Source organism: Calypte anna, chromosome 33 (genome assembly GCF_003957555.1).
Source record: "Calypte anna isolate BGI_N300 chromosome 33, bCalAnn1_v1.p, whole genome shotgun sequence".
Taxonomy (NCBI): Eukaryota; Metazoa; Chordata; class Aves; order Apodiformes; family Trochilidae; genus Calypte; species Calypte anna.
The window spans coordinates 1,354,938-1,371,432 of NC_044275.1; the positions used below are offsets into that span (position 1 = coordinate 1,354,938).

Below are 16,495 nucleotides of genomic sequence, written 5' to 3' on the forward strand. Positions count from 1 at the left end.
GGGGGGGGGTGGGGTCTGAGCGATTTCTGCTCCAATTTTGGGGATTTTTTTTTTTTTTAATAGCTGAAAAGGTTACAGGGCTGGGGGAGCCACTGCCCCCCACCAGGACACAGCCCCGGCTGCGGGGGGGCCACGTCCGACCCCCACACCCCCCCCACATCAACGTCTCATCCACCACCCCCTGCGCAGCGGGGGCCAGAGCCAGGCACCGAGTCTGGGGGGGTCACTGTGCCCCCCGAAAGCCCCCACCGCAGGCTGGGGGGGGTCTGCCTGTCCTCCTCATCCTCCTCCTCCTCCTCCTCCTCCTCATCCTCCTGCTGCCCCCAGGCTCAGTCTCGGGGGGTCACAGTCCGGCCGGATGCCCCGGCCCCCCCCTCCTCACCACCGCCGGGGGGGTCAGTGTGGCATGGCCGTTATCCTCATGCTCTGGGAGGCGATGGGGTAGGTGACCATGGGGGTGGTGGCGTGGCTCATGGTGATGCCCCCCAAGGGCTGCGCCATGGACACGGCCACCGGGGCCACCGAGACGGCCACCGGCGCCATGGAGACGGGGGGGGCCATGCCCTGGGCGATGGTCTGAGCCAGGGCGGCGGAGAGGGGGGTGATTTCGGGGTTCATGGGGGGGGCGGCGTTGGCGGGGGGGGCGGCCTGGGCGCCGGCGGGAGCCACCAGGTCCTGCTGGGAGACGGGCCGGGGCTGGAGGGCCTGGCTGCTGAGCGTGGTGTGGGTCTGGGCGATGCTGTGGTTGTAGTTGGTGACGGTGCCCACGGTGGGGGCCAGAGTCTGCTCGGTGGCCGTGGGGGTGGAGCTCAGCGTCATCACCTTGGCCTGGTTGCGGAACTGCGCGTTCTGCTCCAGCAGGACCTCGTTGGTGGCCAGCAGGTTGTTCACCTGCTTCTTCAGCTCCTCCACGCGCTTCCTCAGCAGGACGTTCTCCTCCTCCAGCAGCCGGTACTCCACGGTCCGGGGGCTGGCGAAGCTGTACTCGTAGCCCTCCAAGTGCAGCCCGTCCGCCCGCCGCCGCTTCAGCACCGGCTCGTGGTCGTCGTAGCGGTCGGGGTCGTAGATGGCGTCGTAGGGGTCGTAGCGGCGGGCGGGGGGCACGATGCCCTGCTCCCGGGGGGCCATGCCCCGCGCCTCGTACTCGAAGTCCCGCTGCAGGTGCTGGAACTTGCACTTGGCCCCGCGCTGGCAGTCGCCCTTCAGGAAGTCCCTGCAGATGGGCACCTCCTCCTTGCTGTTGGGGAGGTCGGCGGGGGACAGGCCCAGCCCGGCCGCCACTTTCTGGCGCAGGCGCGGGGGCAGCTCCCCGGTTTTCTTGTAGCAGTCCTCGTCCTCCTTGGTGCCGTGGATGAAGCGGCAGTTGAGGCGGACGCACTCCTTGTTCTGGAAGTCGTGGCAGAAGATGAACTCGTTCTTGCGGACGCCCAGGTTGGTGACCTCGCTGATGTCGGGGTGGCGGAACCGGCACCGCTTCCCGCGCTTGCAGACGTTCCGCAGGAAATCCCGGCAGATGTCGTCGGCGTTGGCTCCCACCTCATCCCCGCTGCCGCCGGTGGTGTAACCGTCCCGGTCCGGCATCTTCACCGCCGCGGGGCACCGGGCACTGCGGGAGGGAGGAAAGGACGGGGTGAGGGAGAGCACCGGGGAAAAGCCCGAACCGGGGAGCCCCGCACCGCCCCGGGGAGCCCCGCACCGCCCCGGGCACCCCGTCCGGGGTCACCGCCATCGCGGCCGCCGAACCGCACGGAGCAGACCCGGGCCGCCCCTCACGGTACTCGCAGCCCCGCTCCGGGTCGCCCCAGGGTCCCGTTCGCCGCCGGTCCCGGTCCCGCGGGTCCCCCGCGCCCTGACAGCCCCGCGGGGCCGCACCGGGAGGATGGCGGGGGCGCGGTCCCCCCCGCAGGGTCTCCATAGCAACGGGAGCGCGGGTCCCGGCGGCGGGAAGGGCCGGGCCGGGATCCGCGGGGTCCCGAGTGGGTCGGGGCGGGCCCGATCCCGGTGTCGCCGCGTCCCGGACTCACCCACTCGCGGCCTCCTCGCGGGTCCTCCAGCGCCAACAATGAGCGGCCCTTTCCGGCCGCCGCTCTGCGCCGGGCAGGAAGCGCTCTATGGTACTTCCGGGGCAACCCGGAAGGAACCATGCGTTTCCCTCCCGGCGTACCGTGCGTGGGGGCCCTTCCGTGTCTGTGACGTCATCAGCGCGCGCCGTCACCTGGGAGCTCGCCGTGTGTTCCCTCCAGAACCCCGGGCGGCCCCGCCCCGCCCCTTCCCTCCCGGTACCGGTACCGGTACCGCTGCCGCGCCCCCTCCCCCTCCCGTCACCGGACCCCCCCCCCGGTGCCCACAGGAACGACGCCGTTTCCCGAAAGCAACAACTTTATTCGCGGCACAACGGCGGCCACGGAGCAACAGCACCGGCCCGGTGCAGCGGGTCCATCCCGCGGTACCGAACCCTTCCCGCGGTACCGGGCGGCGTCTACTTGGACCTCTGCCTCATCTTCCTTCTCTTGCGCTTCAGCCTGCGGGACAAAACGAAGCTCAGGCCCCGGGACCCCCCCGCGAACCGGGACCGGGACGCGACCGGGCAGCCGCTCCCCCGCTCCCGGCGGGTCCCGGGGCCGCCCCCACGTTACCTGCGCATTCGCTTCTTGCGCCACTGCGGGGAGAAAGGAGAAGGAGGAGTCAGAACCGGGACAGGGGGTCCGGAGCGGAGCTTTCCCCTCAGACCCCCATCCCGGTCCTGTCCCCCCCACGACCCCGACTCCGCCTCCCCCAAGTGACCCGGACCCCCCTCACGCACCTCCCGCCCCCGTCACTCGCCCCCAGCCCCCGCACCGACGCTCCCGGTCCCAAAGTAACGGAGTCCCCGCACTCCAGGCGCTCCCGGACGGTGCTGGGGACGCCCCGGGAGTGGATGCGGCGCCATCGGCCGCGCCCGCCGCTCACCTTGGCCCTCATGGCGGTGCGGAGGCTCCGCGCTCAGTCCCGGCGGGCGAGCGGCACCGTGGGCGGCGGATGGAGGCGGATGGAGGCGGATGGAGGCGGCCGGTACCGGCGGCCACAGAAAATGGCGGCAGCAGCGGCCGAGAGGAGCCCTGAGCGCAGCCGGGACCTATTTATAGGGTGGCGGTTTGACCACGCCCCCTTCGGCGCGGAGCACGACGGGAGGTGTAGTCCCCGCCTCCCAGGGCATCATGGGAGCTGTAGTCTGCGCGGCGGCCGCCATTTTGCGCAGCCCCGGACCCGGAGGGGCTGGGGGGGTCCCGGTGGGATCCCGGTGACATTGAGGGGGGTCCTGGGGGGTCTCAGGAGGTGCGGGGGTTCCCTTAACCCCCCCGTGTTGATAATCACCCTGAGGGGCAGCTCCGCCCTTTCCCCCCCAGGCACAATGGTTCCGAAAAAAAAAACAAACCCAAAAAACCCCAAACCCGAGGTTTTTCCCCTCGAACTCAGGGTTAACACCAGGTTAAGAGCCCAGGTGCCCCCCGGAGCAGCGGTGATTCCAACCCCACATCCCTCGGAAGAGTTCTGAGCAAAGGAAAAGCGAGAGATGGAAATATTCAGGAAAAAAAAACCTCTCATCATTTATTCTCTTTTTATTGACTTTGGTAAGATTTGCAGGGGTGGAGTTTGGGGTGGAAATCCCAGATCTTGGTGCAGAAGCCTGAGGAGACCCCCGGGAACGTTTCTTTTGAGGCAAATTTTTCCCAAATTCAGGTAACACCAGAGGAACAACCAGAGCCGGTCCCAGGTCTCAGGAAAATAAAACAAAAACAAAACCTCACATCCAACTACACAAAACTCAACCGGCTGTTTTTGTTGCTGTTTTTTTTTCCTTTTTTTTTTATTTTTTATTTTTTTTTTTAAAAAGACTTGACTATAAAAGAGCAAAATCCCCCAAAAAACTCTGCCTGGTTCCCACAGCTCCTGGGCGGAGAACGGATCCTTCCGAGAGCCAACGCACGGGAAAGGCTGAAAAGTGCAGCTGGGCCACGGAAAAATAAACCTCCCACGGATTAAAAAACCCACTGGTGGGTTGGGGGCATCTCCCTCGGCAGTCCTGGCTGGTGGGAACTGGGAGGAACTGGGAGGAACTGGTAGGAACTGGTGGGCAGTCAATTAAAAACGAGGTTGCCACCACAGTGTGTTAAAAATAGAGTTTATAAGGAAATCAAGGCAGAGACAGAGTAGACTGAGGAGTCCACAGCTTCACAGGGGTCACCAAATTTGCTTTTTTTTCCTTTTTTTTTTCCCAATCATAAACACACAATCTAGAGGTTAAAAGAGAAAGCTCAGCCCCAAGGTACAGGAGAGGAATGCCCGCGGCGAGGCAGGTCACAGTCCACAGGTACCAGAGCACTGGGCACTTCCTCGGGTGTAATCAGTTTGGATTTGGTTTTTTTTTTTTTTTTCCTCCAAGAAAATCTGTAAAGGGAGAAATCTTAAAAAAAAAAATAAAAAACAAGAGGGGGAGGATGAAGAAAGTGGGCAGCTCTCCACACTCCCTCACTGGGATGGGCTTCGCTCTTCACCTCAAGGAGTGTGGGCAGGATCAGAGGTTAGAAAGAGTGGATATCAACTAGCTTTTAGTCCTGATTTTATTTTTCTGCTTTTTTTTTTTTTTTTTTTAAGTAGTCTGAAGTGGCTGAGAGAATCCTCCCTCCTTGGCAAAGTCAACAGGAGCTGGTTGTAGGCAGTGGGAAGTCCAGATTGTTGGTTGGTTGGTCGGGACAGACAAAACAGTGCCAGATTATTTCACTTCTGTTATTTTTTCGGGTTTGTTTTGTGGTTTGGGTTTTTTTGTTTGTTTGTTTGTTTTGTTTTAAAGGGGGAGAAAAAAGGGATGAGTGTGTGTGTGTGTGTGTGTGTGTGTGTGTAGGGTGCTACATGGAGGGAGCAGGAGCTGCTCAGTCTCCAGCCTCGTTCTCTTCCGCCGTCTCTCCCGTGGTGGCATTCTCTGCGTTCTTGGAAGCCTGTGGAGACAAACCCAGGGTGGGGGTCACCAGGGTAGGGGGGTCTGGGGGTGCTCAGCCCATCCAAAGGGGGGGCCCCTTCCACGAGGCTGCTGCTCCCAAGCCAGGGAACACCCAGGGGTTCTTCCAGGAGCTGGGTAACGTTTGGGCGCTGCTGCGAGAGCCTCCGGTCCCCACTCAACGTGGCCCAATTTACCTTCTTTTTCTTCTTTTTCTGGGTCTTCCGGCTCGCAGAACTTTGTAGAAGGGCCTGGAGACAGGAAGGAAACACAAGCAAGCTAGAAAGCCAACTCCTTTTTTGTGGCAGCAGATAAAAGGAAACACCTTGGGAGCAGCAGGAGCCGCTGTGGGGAGTCCTAAGGGGCAGGGCAGCAGGTGGGGAGGGGGGAGGTGTCATTATTATTCTCATTAATTTCTTTTTAAAACCAACCTTCAGCTCTCCATCTTGCACTTCAAACTCTGACTTGTAGAGCTCTGGTTCAAAGGGGCCACTGGTTATCCTCATGGGGCCGTTGGGCATTAAAAGCACCGTGAACTTGAACTGTGCCACAAACTCTCCTGCAAGACAGGAATGGGCACTGCTCATCTCTTCCCCCAACAGATTTTTCCATTTTTGTGCCATTTCCACAGCTAAAAAAACACCTCACAGGAACTTCTTAAACCTGCCCCAGCCAGGGCAAAAATGATTCCAGTGCCTTTCCCTAGATCTGCTCCAGCAGAGCAGCCTCAGCCATCAATCTCTCCTCCTGCTCAGGAAATTACTCCACCAAAGAATTTTCATCTCATCACTGGAACGACTCCAAAGTGAGATCCAGAAACAAATGGGTGGCGAGTTTCCTGGAGGATAAATTCCAGGGCCTCTGAAGGGCATCTTTGGTATCTGCAGAGCCACAGTCAGTGAGTGACACTCATCTGCTCCATCCTCCCACCACCAGCACTCACCTTCCTTCTCGTAGAGGACATTGAAGGGCTGGAGCAGCTCGTGCTTGGCACATTCCACCACCCCCATCCTGGCCTTCTTCTCATCCTCAAATGCCCTGCAGAGGAGACAGAGCTGTTCCTCAGCTCCAGCCCTTCCCTGGAAGCCAAGTTCCACCCCGCAGGTTTCAGCGTTGCCCTGGGGTCCCCAGTGGTGACAAAGCTGGGGGAACCATTGGGAAGGGAGTTCTGGGTGAGAAGGGAAGGTGGTTCCCATGGTTTGGGGATAAATCCCTCATAAAAAGTGACTGGAACAGCCTCACCTCTGCCTGCTGCCCACACACACTGCCCTCACCCCTCTGAGGTTTATTTTAAACACAACCCCAGCTCCCACCTGCCACCAGGAGCAGGAGATTCCCAACCTTTGGGCTCTGCTGGGAATTCCTGCCTGAGTCCGTGACATCCTTCACCACCCACTCCCAGCTGACCCAGTATGCAAGTGGGAACAGGTGGGGAAGGCAGGAGGAAGAGGAAGTACCTGAGGGTGAAGGGCATGGTGTCAAAACGCCTCTCCACCTCGCTGAAAAAGGCACGGGAGGTTTTCATCTTCAAGCCATACTGTTTGGAGGGGTCCCTTTTGTAAATTGTGGTTCTCTGCCCAGCATCCTTTGCCTGGAAATGCAAACAGCACTCAGGAGAGCTGAGAAAGCCCAAGGAGGTGCCCTTCAACTTCTGAAGAGGAACAGCTCCACCCAAAAAGACTCTGTGGGACCCAGGACACGAGTGTCCCCTGCCTGGAACTGGCACCCACCAGGATGTGGCTGTTGCAGCATTTGCTGTGACCCCCCTGAGCAGAGGCAGAGGCAGAAGAGGCCCAGGAGCACAGATCTCACCTTTCCCTCTCCACTGCTGACGAGAACATCAACAGCATAAACTTCATGGACCTCAAATTCTGCTTTTTCGTGGTCCTTCCTGGATGAAAAGAAAAAGAAAAAAGGTTTGGTGAGTCAGAGGATGGTGAACAGAGAAGACAAAACCTCCTACAAGACCCAGCAGCTCAAACAAACCCAGAGTGGGCTCAGCCAGATGTCCACAAGCACAAAGCAGCACCCTGGGATCAGGTCCCTGAGCAGGAGGTGGCACAGAACGTTCAGCTCCCGAGTTCCAAACCCTCCTGGGGTGCTTGGGACAGGGATCCCCATCCAGTGGGATCCTGGCAGCTTCTGCCAGGCAAGTGAGAGGTCCTGGCACAGCTCCTGGTGAGGGAGCAGCCACCACTCCAACCAGCAACAGTTGCCTTGCTGGCAGCCTCCAGGTTTCTCCTTCAAGAAACTGGACAGGACCCAACAGCACCAGGAGGTGCCAGCCAGGAGCCTCCTGCCAAACCTCAGCACAGCCCCAGAGCCACCCCTCAGAGGTTGACAAGAGGACAGGGCCACCCCTGCAGACCCCAGCCCCAGATCCCATCCTCACTTTTGCTGGTCTGTGGGGTTCTGGATGATTGTTTTCTCACCGTCGATCACGTGCTGCTTCAGTTGGTGTGACAGCATCCCTGCCAGGAGGAGAGAACCCATCAACACCTCAGAGCTCTGCAAACCCTCAGCAGTGCTGGACGAGCCCTCGGAATGCTGCTGCCCCTCAGCATGGGGAGGGGGAGAGCCCCCAGGCACCCACCAGACCCCCCCGGGGGTTTTCAGAGCTGCCAGATGTCAAATTCATTTCACATTTCAAGCCTTTCCCCAGCACCTCAGCTGCACAGTGCTCAGGGGGGGTTTGCTGGGGGTGGTTTGCTTCTCTTTTCCCTTCTGCCCTTTGGTTCATCTTCAAATAGAAGCTTGGAAGTGGCACCTGCAGCCTTAGCACTGCCACCAGCTGCAGGGACAGTGTCACATCCCTGCTCAGCCACAGCACCTTGGGTTGTTTCCATCAGCCAGGGCCCAGTTTGGTTGTTCCCAAACCAGTGCTCTGCTCCCTGGGCAGCACGTGGCCACCTCCTCCTCCTCCTCCTCCTCCTCACTGCTGCTGGGTGAGAATCAGAATTTTCAGGGTCAGAAGATCCCTTAAAGGGACCTTGAAGATTCCAGTTCCAGGGACACCTCCCACCAGCTCAGGTTGCTCAGATCCCTACATCCAGCCTGGCCTTCAAAACTTCCAGGGATGGATGGGGCTTCCACCACCTCTCTGGGCAACCAGGGCCAGAGTCTCACCCCCCTCATGGTGAAAAGAGCAGAGCACTGAGGAAACCCACGGAACCAGCTCACAAATGGGACACAACTGGGCTTGGGTGAGAGCAGAGGAGGTGCTGGCTTTGTGGCATTTCAGGGAATTTCAGTAACAATAATGGGCTGGGTTAATTGTGGCTGAGGGAAGCATTTAACAGCAACGTTGCTGAGCAGGAGAGCAGTGCTGGTGTGTGCCAGAGGTCAGGATGGGCTCCCAGCACCTCCCAGAGCAGAGCCAGTGGGCTCCCTTCTAGCAGAAACCACCTCAGTGCTGCAAGGAAGACACAAATGGGTTGAGCTGGAAGGAAAGGCTGTGCCCTGCCCATTGCCTGCGGCACACACAGCCTGCTCTGTGCTCCCTGAAGGGCTACCAGTGGTCAAGCAGATGGCCATGGGATCTCCCTGAGGAAGGCCACGAGCCAGGAGGCTGCCCACCAGCTGTGGGAGCCTGCAGCTTTTGTTCCCAGATTAATGCATCTTTTAGAAACTGAAAGGAAAAAAAAGAAAAAGAAAAGAAAAAGAAAAAGAAAAAGAAAAAGAAAAAGAAAAAGAAAAGAAAAAGAAAAAGAAAAAGAAAAAGAAAAGAAAAAGAAAAAGAAAAAGAAAAAGAAAAAGAAAAAGAAAAAGAAAAAGAAAAAGAAAAAGAAAAGAAGAAAGGAAAGAAAAATCGAGCGAGTCCTGAAGGGGATTTTTTTTGGTAGCCTGGCAAGATGGTGTCCCCCAGGGCTGGCAGCTGTTTTAAAGGTGTCCCCAGGTTGGAAGAGGGCAGCTGAGGACCTGGGGTGCAGCTGAGGACCTGGGGTGCAGCTGGAAGCTCCCCCCCTGCCCAGACCCACCTTCGATCGGCGCGCAGTGAAACGAGTGAGCGATTTTGTTCCAGGCCTCTGTCACTTGTGTGTTCTGCAGGGAGGACGTGGGGAGACACATGTAAGGATACAAAACTCAAGCCACAAGCATGGCAGGTTTTATTTTGCTGATAAACACAGAGGTTTTCTAACGGATTGGTGCTCAAACACCTCCAAAAAAAAGCATAAACCCCTCTCAAGCTTCTGTTTTTAATCACCACGAACGACACCGAGCAGGAAGCCTCCTGCTGCTGCCCTCCCACGGGGGTGACTCCCGTGGGGCTGTTCCACACACGTTGGTTTCCACCCCTGGAGCTGGTGCTGAGCTCCTCAGCCCGTGTCACCCCCCTGGTGTCACCCCCAAACCTCTCCCACTCACCTGGTTTCCCGGCTTCACCAAGCGCAGCGCGGCCTCGGCGCAGAGATGAGCTGCTTTGATGACATCGGCCTTGCGGCCTGACACGGGGTTCTCCTGCCACAGCAGACAGACAAAAAGCTTTCTGAGCAGTGTTCCCTTCCTTCCCTCGGCAAGAATGCTGCTTCTGAGTCTCCAGAGATGGAGATTCTCCACCCAACAGCACACACTCTGCCCCCCGAGCAGCACAGAGCCGCCCTGCAGCCACAAACCCAGACTGGGAAAGTTTCAATCCCTTTTTTTTTTGTTTTTTCTCCTCCCCATCAGGGCCCTCCAGATGCAGCCACTGGAGGGAAACCCATTCCCAAGAGCCACAACACCAAGACTACAGCTAAACAGTAGCTGTTTTGTGTTTTGTGACAACTTCCCAGCATCAATTCCCACAGGAGCCTGCTGGAACATCCCACCAGACCACACGCTGCCATCAGCCCTGCTGTGGGAACTAGGGACACCCCAAAAGTGGGGTTTTAACCCCAAGAGTGGGGTTTTTAACCCTGAGAGTGGGGTTTTTTAACCCCAGGAGTGGGTTTTTAACCCCAACTTCAAGGTTGCAGGAGCAGTGGTGGCTCAAACCCACCTTTGAGGCATCTATGACAAAACTGTGAGCTACGTTCGCTATGAAGCCATCGACGTGGACTCCCAGGTCACTGCAAGACATAAGGGGTTGTTTGATTGATTGATTGATTGATTGATGAACTGATTGATTGACTGCAGTGTCACAGCTTGGGAAGCTCTTCTGGAAGCATCAGAAGCCTCGAGCATGCTTCACTTGGCTAGTTATTCACTCCTTTAATTAGCCACGCCGAGGAGGTGTTCACCACACCAAAGGGGGTTAGAAAGCAAAGAGCCAGGAGAAGGAAAAGCAAAACACTCACATTTTGACCAAATCCCCGTCTTTGAGGATGTAATCTTGGTCACTCTTCAGGGGGGAGAAGTGACAGACACAGTTATTTACTGATATACTCGTTGGGAAGGCAATTCCTGCACAGGGAGAGAGAGAAGGAGCTCCATGAAACGCTGCAGCCCCCTGCCCCACACAGCCCTCCCAGGGGTGGTGCCTGCTCTGCCCTGCCCTGCTGACCCCCAAAGAAGCACCCCCCAGGGACACGAGGGACAGGGGGGACACCAGGCCACCTCCTGAAGGGAGGACACTGAAACCAGAGGCACTTTGGACACCAGGGAGGGTGTTGGGAATGTGGGAATGGGAGCTGAGGCTCCTCTGTCATCTCTCCAGCAGCTTTAGCTGATGCTTTGGGTTCACCAGCACTCCCTGACCCAATCCTCCCCCACACCCCGAAGGTGGCAGAACCTTCACCTTTTTTCATTTCTTTTTCCTTCTTGAAGATCTTGCCCGTCTCTTCCATGATCATGGCATCTCCCTTCTCACAGAGGCAGAGAACTGAGGCTCCAGAGTTGGCTGCTTCAACCACTGCTCGCAGGACCCCTGAACCCAAAGACAGAGAGGGAGCTGCTGGGGCACCTCAGCCACCACGGGGGCAGAGATCTGCTTGGCTGTCCTGCCAGGGAGCAAGACTCAGGGCTCAGCTCTTCCTCACCCAGAAGGGCCACGGAGAGGCAGAAATCCCACTCTTTAAAAAAAACTTGGTTTGGCTTTAGGAGGAGGTTTTACAGGGAGAGCAAAGGCAGGAACAGACCAGGAGGGGGGGGAGTGGGGGGTGAAGCAGACCCAGGGGCCCAGCACGGACTCTGCTCGCCCACATTCCTTCTGGAGAAGTCAGAGCTCCAGGAACAGGTTTGGAAATGACTCTGGAGAAGGCAGACACGGGGACATCAAAGGAGCAGGGACTGCTGGGGACGTGTGGGACCAGGGAGCAGCTGGAAGGCAAACAAGTTGCTGGGCACAGGAGCTGGAAGCAGCGTGGGACGCGGTGGAGTGGGCATCGTGGGGGGGCAGGGTCCCCACAGCACACAGAACCTTTTTTTCCCCTTTTTGCACCCACTTTTGGGCACCCCGTGAGCCCCAGCAGTGCGTGGGGGGTGCCAGTGCTCACCAACACCTCGATGGGGACGTGGGGGTCTGGGGACCCCTCCTCTGTCCAGCTGGGAGACTTCAGAGCTCATCCCGAGATATTTTAGGATCCTGGGAAGGAATCCTCAGGTTTCCTCCTCAGAGTGGTTTTATGAGGCCTTTTGTGCAGCCCCTGTGCTGGGGGGGGGTAATTCTGACACCCCACAGAGCTGGGGGGGTGCAATTCTGACACCCCACAGAGCTGGGGGGGTGCAATTCTGACACCCCACAGAGCTGGGGGGGTGCAATTCTGACACCCCACAGAGCTGGGGGGGTGCAATTCTGACACCCCACAGAGCTGGGGGGGTGGTGGTTCAGTTTTCTTTGACACAGAGGAAAACAGCTGAAGTTTTTCACCTGTCCCCAGACTGAATTTCCAGTCCCTTTTTTTTTTGTTGTTTTTGGATTTTCAGTCACCTCTCCACACCTGCCAGGGAATGGGTTTTTTTTCCAGGACAGATAAGAACTCAGGACAGAGAGAGAAGAGGAAACATTAACACAAAGATAAAGGCAGAGCCACACGTGGGGACAACACCGAGGAACAGGCAGTGCCAGCCCTGACCCGGGGACACCTCCTCACCCTCCCCTGCTTCCTCTGGGGACTCCCAAGCCCTTCACAGCCCCAGCTCTGACAAGACCCAAAAACCTTTTCAAACCTTTCACCCCAGTTCTGTGTTTGCTCTCCCCAAACCCCCTCCCGGCAGCCACCAAAGAGCCCCCGGGATGGAGCTGCCCCCTTCCAATTTGGACCACCCGGTTCGGGACATTTTGTCCCATTCTTTCCTCCCCAAAAGAGGGAACCCACACCCCTCCCATCCCGGACCGGTACCGGAGCCGCAGCCCAAGTTAGGGGCAAGGGCGAGGACTTTAAAAGAACCCCAGAAGCGTTGAAGTCAGCAAGAACTCAAGTGTGGGACACGCCGGCACCGAGGGCTGTTCGGGAGAACCGGTCCAGTGAGCTCCGAGGAGCTGTCACCCCCCCCTCGGGGGCAGCCAAGCGACGCGAGGGGAAAGAAACGTGCGAGCAAATAACAGCGAGAAGGAACCAGCAGCGGAGAGGGGGGGGAGAGGGCGAGGTTTTCGGGGTGAACAACACAGACCCCACCCGAGACAGCTCCACGGGGGGGGGGTTCCTCCTCCCGTGGGGGTTGGGGGGTCCTCACCCCGCTGCCGTCCCGGGGTTAAAGGCCCAAACAAAAGCTCAGCCCGGGCCGGGCCCCGCTCCCGGCTCCCCCCGCGGGAGGGCGGGGATGGGGTTGGGGTTGGGGGGGGGACCGGGGGGCTCTGCCCTCCCCCCGCCGGTGCACGTGGGGCGCGGAGGCCACGTGCCGGCAGCGGCGGCCGTGCGGGGCCGGGGCCTGAGGGAACCGGGAGGAACCGGGAGGGGGGCGGGAAGCAGGGACGGACCCCCCCGTACCCCCCACACACACCGGGGGGTGCACCCATCGGAGGGGGGGGGGTCCAGGCCCCACCGCCCGCCCCAAGCCCGCCACCGCCCGCCGCTCCCCACACCCCTCCCCGCCTCACCGGGCCTCCCGTGACCCGAGCCCGGTGCCGGTGCCCCCTCCCCTCTCCTCTCCGCTACCGTTCCCCCCCCCCTTTTCCTCCCGCCCGGCCTCGGCCCGCACTCACGGTTGGCGATGTCTCCCCCCATCTTGTACTTGGTCACCACCAGGTCCTCGGCGATGGTGAGCTCGGCCGCCTCCTCCTCCCCCGACATGGTCGGAGCCGCCCGGGCTCGGCCGCCGCCGCCGCCGCCGCCCCCCCCTCCTCCGCCTCCGCCTCCGCCGCGCTGAGGAGACCCCGGGAGCGCGAGCGAGAGAGCGCGAGCAGGGCAGGAGCGCGGGCTCCGCGCGGGGCAGGCTGGGAAGCCGAGTCCCCGCCCCCCCCATCGCCACTCCGGACTACAGCTCCCGGCAGCCCCCGCGGCGCCGCCAGCCAAGCACGGCCCGGCCCAGCAGGGGGACTACAGCTCCCGGCAGGCAACGCGGCTCTCGCGAGATCAGGCGGGAAGGAGCTGCCGGAAGCGGAGTGTGGGGGCTGCTGGGAAATGTAGTCTGAGGGGCACCGGGAACCGAGCGGGGAGAGACCCCGGGGGGGTCACGGTCCTGGGGCTCCCGGTGCTCCCCAGGCCCCAGCCCCCTCCCCTGACCCACGCACCCCGCGGTCCCTCCGCAGCCCACAGTGTCCCCGTCCCCCGGCATCACCACCACACCTGCTCAGATTCCCGTTGTCTTTATTCAACACGTACAAACGCGACCACGAGTGGGCAACACCCCAAGTTGGGGGCCCGGGCAGGGCCCCCCACTCCGGACAGCCCCCCCGAAAACCTGGGAAAAACACCAGGGAAAAGGACCCGGCTGAGGGCTGGGGGGCTGCGCAGCCCCCTCCTCACCTCATGAGGTCCCAATGAGCACCGCAGCCCCCCCACCCACGGGGGGACACCCCTCAAAGTGTCCTGGGGGGGGGGGGGGAGTGTGGGTAGCACCCCCAAACCTTCACTCCAGTTCCAGCAGGGGATGGGGAAACCAGGAAATGAGTCTGGGGTCCTTCTTGCCCAGGACCCCCCGTCCAACATCAGCCACCTGCACACCCCCAGAGCACCTTCGGCTGGGGGGGGGGTGGATCCAAAGCCCCCCTGACCCCCTCTGCAGGGTCTGTTCTCCTCCTCAGCTCCAAGGGGAGGGGGCTCAGGATCAGTCCCACCACCCCCACACCCAAGAAAAGGGGGGAGGAGTGGGCGCACCCCAAGGCTTTGCAGCCCCCCCTGGCTGAGCTGTGCCCCCCCCCTGCCGTCTGCCCACCCTTCAGCCCCTCCTGCAGCTTTGGCTCATACCCCGAGGGGGGGGGATCCTTCATATCCAATGTAAACAGCCCCGAGGGGGGGGCAGGGGTCTGGCACAGCCCCGGGGGGGGGTCCGGGGGGGTCCCCTACGTCCGCTGAGCGTCTGCCTTGGCGAAGAGGCGGCTGTGCCAATAATCGGGGTTGTCAAAGGCACAGTCAGAAGCCTCCAGGCTCCGGAGGGGCTTCATGCAGGTGGGGGGGGGTCCGGGGGGTCCGCGGCAGCCAGGGCAGCGAGGGGCCAGCACCGCCTCCATCTCCTCGTAGCCCTGCTCCTCCTCGGGGCTCGGGGGGGTCTCCCCCGGCCGCATGTCGGTGTAACCGTCGTGGAGGGGGGGGGTGACGTCGTGACGGGGTCCCGGACCCCCGACCACGCTGCCCAGAGAGCGGCTGAGCCGTGGCTGTTTGTTCATGTACTCGTAGTCCTCCTCCTCCTCCTGCCCCCCGCCCGGGAGGGCTCCCGGGGGGGGGCTCTGAGCCCACCTCCATGTATTCGTAGCCCAGCTCCTCCAGTGAGTCCGGGCGGGGCTGGGGGGCTCCTGGGAGACCCCCGGGACGGCGGTTCATGTACTCGTACTCCTCCTCCAGCTCTGGCACTGAGCCCCCCGTGGGGTCGGTCTCTGCAAGGGGGGGTGTTAGGGGGTTAGCTGCCAGCCAAGACCCCCCCCTTGGTTCCCCCCTCTCTGCCCCCAGTGTCTGTCCCAAGTTTGGGGGGGTCTTGTTCGGGCTACAGAAGCCCACGACCCTCACCCCCCCTAACAGGTGATCCCCTAACCTGGGCCCCAACCCTTGGGGTTCCCCCCACCTTTGGGGATGCTGCCTCCACCCCATGAACCCCCCAAACCCTACAGGGATGACTCCCCCCCCCCGAACCCCAGTGTCTGTCCCAAGTTTGGGGGGGTCTTGTTTGGGCTACAGAGACCCACAACCCTTGGGGTTCCCCCATCCCTTGGGGATGCTACCCCCACCCCATGAACCCCCCAAACCCTACAGAGATGACTCCCCCCCACCATGAACCCCAAACTCTGTGGGGATGGGACCCACCACCCCCCCTCCAGGACAAGGTGAGGGAAGCCCCCAGACCCACTCCTAGAGGGAGGGACCCCCCCCACCCTGCCCGGAGGGGACCCCTCACCCCGTGCAGTGCAGTTGGGGGTGACGTAGCCGTTGGCATCCTCCTCGCTGCCCTCGCTGCTGGGGGGCAGGGGGGGGAAGCTCTCCCGCTGGGACAGGTAAGCGCTGTCCCCCCGCGAGCGGAGGCTGCGGCAGAGGCTCCCGGACAGGGACCCCCCCTCTGCCAGGTCCAGCTCCGAGGCCGTTCCCCGACCCTCCGACGACTCCGACACCGTCCGACCCAACGATTCCTGACGGCTGCGGCGGGGGGGCCGGCACCCCCCGCTCTGAGGGGGACACAGAGCTGAGCAGACCCCAGACCCCTCCCCACCACTTCACCTCCCACCACCCCGCCGTCTCACAGCCAACCCAGCCCTGCCCGGAATCCCCCCCACCCCAGCACTTCTGCCCCCCCCCCACAGCCCCCCAGAACCCCTCGCCCCCCCACAGCCCCCCAGAACCCCTCGCCCCCCCCAGGTACCTGGCGGCCGCTGAGCCCGGGATGGTTCATGGGGATGTATCCTGCGGGGGGGCTGAGCAGGCTGGGGCTCTGCGGGGGGACACAGGGGGGTGACACCGTGACCCCCAGACCAGGTGGGGATGGAGGCTGAGACCCCCCCAGCCCATTGCAAGAATGGGGTGCAGGCCCCTTTGGGGGGGGACAGTGGATAGGGGGGACCTGCATAGGGGGGGCTGGGGGACCCCCCTCACATCCCAGCATCTCCCATCCCACCTCAGGACCCCCCCGCGTGACGCCCTGGGCCCGGGGGTCTCACCCGGGTGCAGCTGCCCCGTGGGCGTGGGGGGTAGAGGCCGGCGGTGAGGCCGAAGGACGCGTCCAGCTCCTCCTCCTCCTCCTCCAGCTCCAGCGTCTCCATCTCATCCAGCTCCTTGTCGCTGAGGGTGGGGGGCTCGGCGGGGGGGGCGGTTCCGTTCTCCTGCTGCAGGGAGGGAGGGGTCAGGGGCTGCGAGGAGGGAGAGGTGGGGGGACAGGGGGAAACGGGGGGGGGTCCCCGCTCTCACCTTGATCACCAGGTACCGGGGGGGGTCGCGGGCCATGCGGGTGAACTCGTTCGCCAACTCCTTGAAGGTGGGACGGATGTTCTCGTCGATCATCCAGCCTTGGGGGGCGAGG

At 61.3% G+C, this 16,495-nt stretch overlaps 3 protein-coding genes and 2 long non-coding RNA genes across 6 annotated transcripts; 1 reads left to right on the forward strand and 4 right to left on the reverse strand.

The window, feature by feature from the left end:
- Positions 1–41: 41 nt before the first annotated feature.
- ZC3H10 (zinc finger CCCH-type containing 10) lies at positions 42–2,119 on the reverse strand. 2 transcript variants are annotated; one of them, XM_030468119.1, is made up of 2 exons: positions 2,025–2,119; positions 42–1,606 (listed from the first exon to the last, which is right to left on the reverse strand). In XM_030468119.1, the coding sequence occupies exon 2, from the start codon at positions 1,579–1,581 to the stop codon at positions 397–399; it is 1,185 nt and encodes a 394-aa protein (XP_030323979.1). In that variant the 5' UTR covers positions 1,582–1,606; positions 2,025–2,119; the 3' UTR covers positions 42–396. The 2 variants fall into 2 exon arrangements, with proteins under 2 accessions (XP_030323979.1, XP_030323977.1); XM_030468117.1 differs by lacking the exon at positions 2,025–2,119 and adding an exon at positions 1,873–1,942 and having other exon boundaries at positions 136–1,606.
- Positions 1,698–3,863, forward strand: LOC115600002. The gene is made up of 2 exons (XR_003988762.1): positions 1,698–1,774; positions 3,625–3,863. It is a non-coding gene; the product is annotated as an uncharacterized LOC115600002 (long non-coding RNA).
- LOC115600001 lies at positions 2,362–3,146 on the reverse strand. Its single transcript, XR_003988761.1, has 3 exons — positions 2,950–3,146; positions 2,637–2,659; positions 2,362–2,522 (listed from the first exon to the last, which is right to left on the reverse strand). It is a non-coding gene; the product is annotated as an uncharacterized LOC115600001 (long non-coding RNA).
- PA2G4 (proliferation-associated 2G4) lies at positions 3,842–13,235 on the reverse strand. The gene is made up of 14 exons (XM_030468116.1): positions 13,197–13,235; positions 13,038–13,157; positions 10,692–10,820; positions 10,252–10,357; positions 9,954–10,023; positions 9,341–9,433; positions 8,953–9,016; positions 7,368–7,446; positions 6,788–6,866; positions 6,433–6,566; positions 5,919–6,013; positions 5,407–5,534; positions 5,173–5,226; positions 3,842–4,976 (listed from the first exon to the last, which is right to left on the reverse strand). The coding sequence occupies exons 2-14, from the start codon at positions 13,123–13,125 to the stop codon at positions 4,911–4,913; spliced, it is 1,185 nt and encodes a 394-aa protein (XP_030323976.1). The 5' UTR covers positions 13,126–13,157; positions 13,197–13,235; the 3' UTR covers positions 3,842–4,910.
- A 441-nt stretch (positions 13,236–13,676) lies between these two features.
- ERBB3 (erb-b2 receptor tyrosine kinase 3) lies at positions 13,677–16,478 on the reverse strand. Its single transcript, XM_030468150.1, has 5 exons — positions 16,384–16,478; positions 16,137–16,301; positions 15,842–15,910; positions 15,383–15,647; positions 13,677–14,867 (listed from the first exon to the last, which is right to left on the reverse strand). Exons 1-5 carry the CDS (start codon positions 16,474–16,476, stop codon positions 14,407–14,409), a joined length of 1,053 nt encoding a protein of 350 aa, XP_030324010.1. The 5' UTR covers positions 16,477–16,478; the 3' UTR covers positions 13,677–14,406.
- Positions 16,479–16,495: the final 17 nt, after the last annotated feature.